This window comes from Diutina rugosa (assembly GCF_008704595.1).
Source record: "Diutina rugosa strain CBS 613 chromosome Unknown scaffold16_size293850, whole genome shotgun sequence".
Taxonomy (NCBI): domain Eukaryota; kingdom Fungi; phylum Ascomycota; class Pichiomycetes; order Serinales; family Debaryomycetaceae; genus Diutina; species Diutina rugosa.
In genome coordinates, this window is record NW_022995069.1 from 25,701 (window position 1) to 26,636 (window position 936).

At 62.6% G+C, this 936-nt stretch overlaps 1 protein-coding gene across 1 annotated transcript in view; it reads left to right on the forward strand. All coding sequences in view use genetic code 12, as the record gives it.

Moving 5' to 3' along the window:
* Positions 1–936, forward strand: part of DIURU_000391 (uncharacterized protein) — a gene marked incomplete at both ends in the record, with an annotated part of 2,193 nt that overhangs the window by 1,058 nt on the left and 199 nt on the right. Inside the window, one exon of the mRNA XM_034156724.1 lies at positions 4–936. This exon is cut by the window's right edge and continues 199 nt beyond it. Coding sequence (XP_034014710.1) covers positions 4–936 — 933 coding nt within the window. The remainder of the gene's footprint in view (positions 1–3) is intronic.

Sequence of the window (936 nt, forward strand, 5' to 3'; positions counted from 1 at the left end):
CAGCCCGCTCGTTGGAGGAGGTACTGAAGTCAGCTCGCTCGTGGGAGACGGAGGAGGTACTGAAGCCAGCCCGCTCGTGGGAGGCGGAGGAGGTACAGACAGCGTTTCAACCGGAGGAGGTACTGAAGCCAGCCCGCTCGTGGGAGACGGAGGAGGTACAGAAGTCAGCTCGCTCGTGGGAGGAGGCACCGAAGTCAGCTCGCTCGTGGGAGGAGGCTTGCTGGTGGTTGACGTAGTAGTAGTTGTAGATGTGGTCGTGGTGGTCAGCGTGGTAGTAGTGCACTCAGACAAGGGAGGAGGCAGCGTCTCAAAAGATGAAGGGGGAGGCAGAGTTTCTGACGACGTCGGGGGAGGCAGGGTCTTGCTGCTCTCAGGAGGCGGCAGGGCTTCTGACGACGACGGGGTAGGGACAGTCTCGCTACTCTCAGGAGGCGGCAGGGCTTCTGACGACGACGGGGTAGGGACAGTCTCGCTACTCTCAGGAGGCGGCAGAGTTTCCGACGATGACGGGGGAGGCAGGGTCTTGCTGCTCTCAGGAGGCGGCAGAGTTTCCGACGACGACGGGGTAGGGACGGTCGTGCTGCTTTCCGGAGGTGGCTTGCTGGTAGTCGACGTGGTGGTAGTAGTCAGCGTAGTAGTGGTGGTCAGCGTGGTAGTCGTGCACTCAGACAAGGAAGGGGTCAGGGTCTCCGACGATGAGAAAGGAGGTGGCAGGGTCTCACTACTCGAGGGAGGTGGTAGGGTCTCGCTGCTCAGGCTCAGAGGAGGAGGCAGCGTCTCACTGCTCAGGCTCAGAGGAGGAGGCTGTGTCTCACTGCTCGAGGGAGGCGGTGGCAGGGTCTCGCTGCTCAGACTCAGAGGCGGCGGCAGGGTCTCGCTGCTCAGGCTCAGAGGAGGAGGCAGCGTCTCACTGCTCAGGCTCAGAGGAGGAGGCTG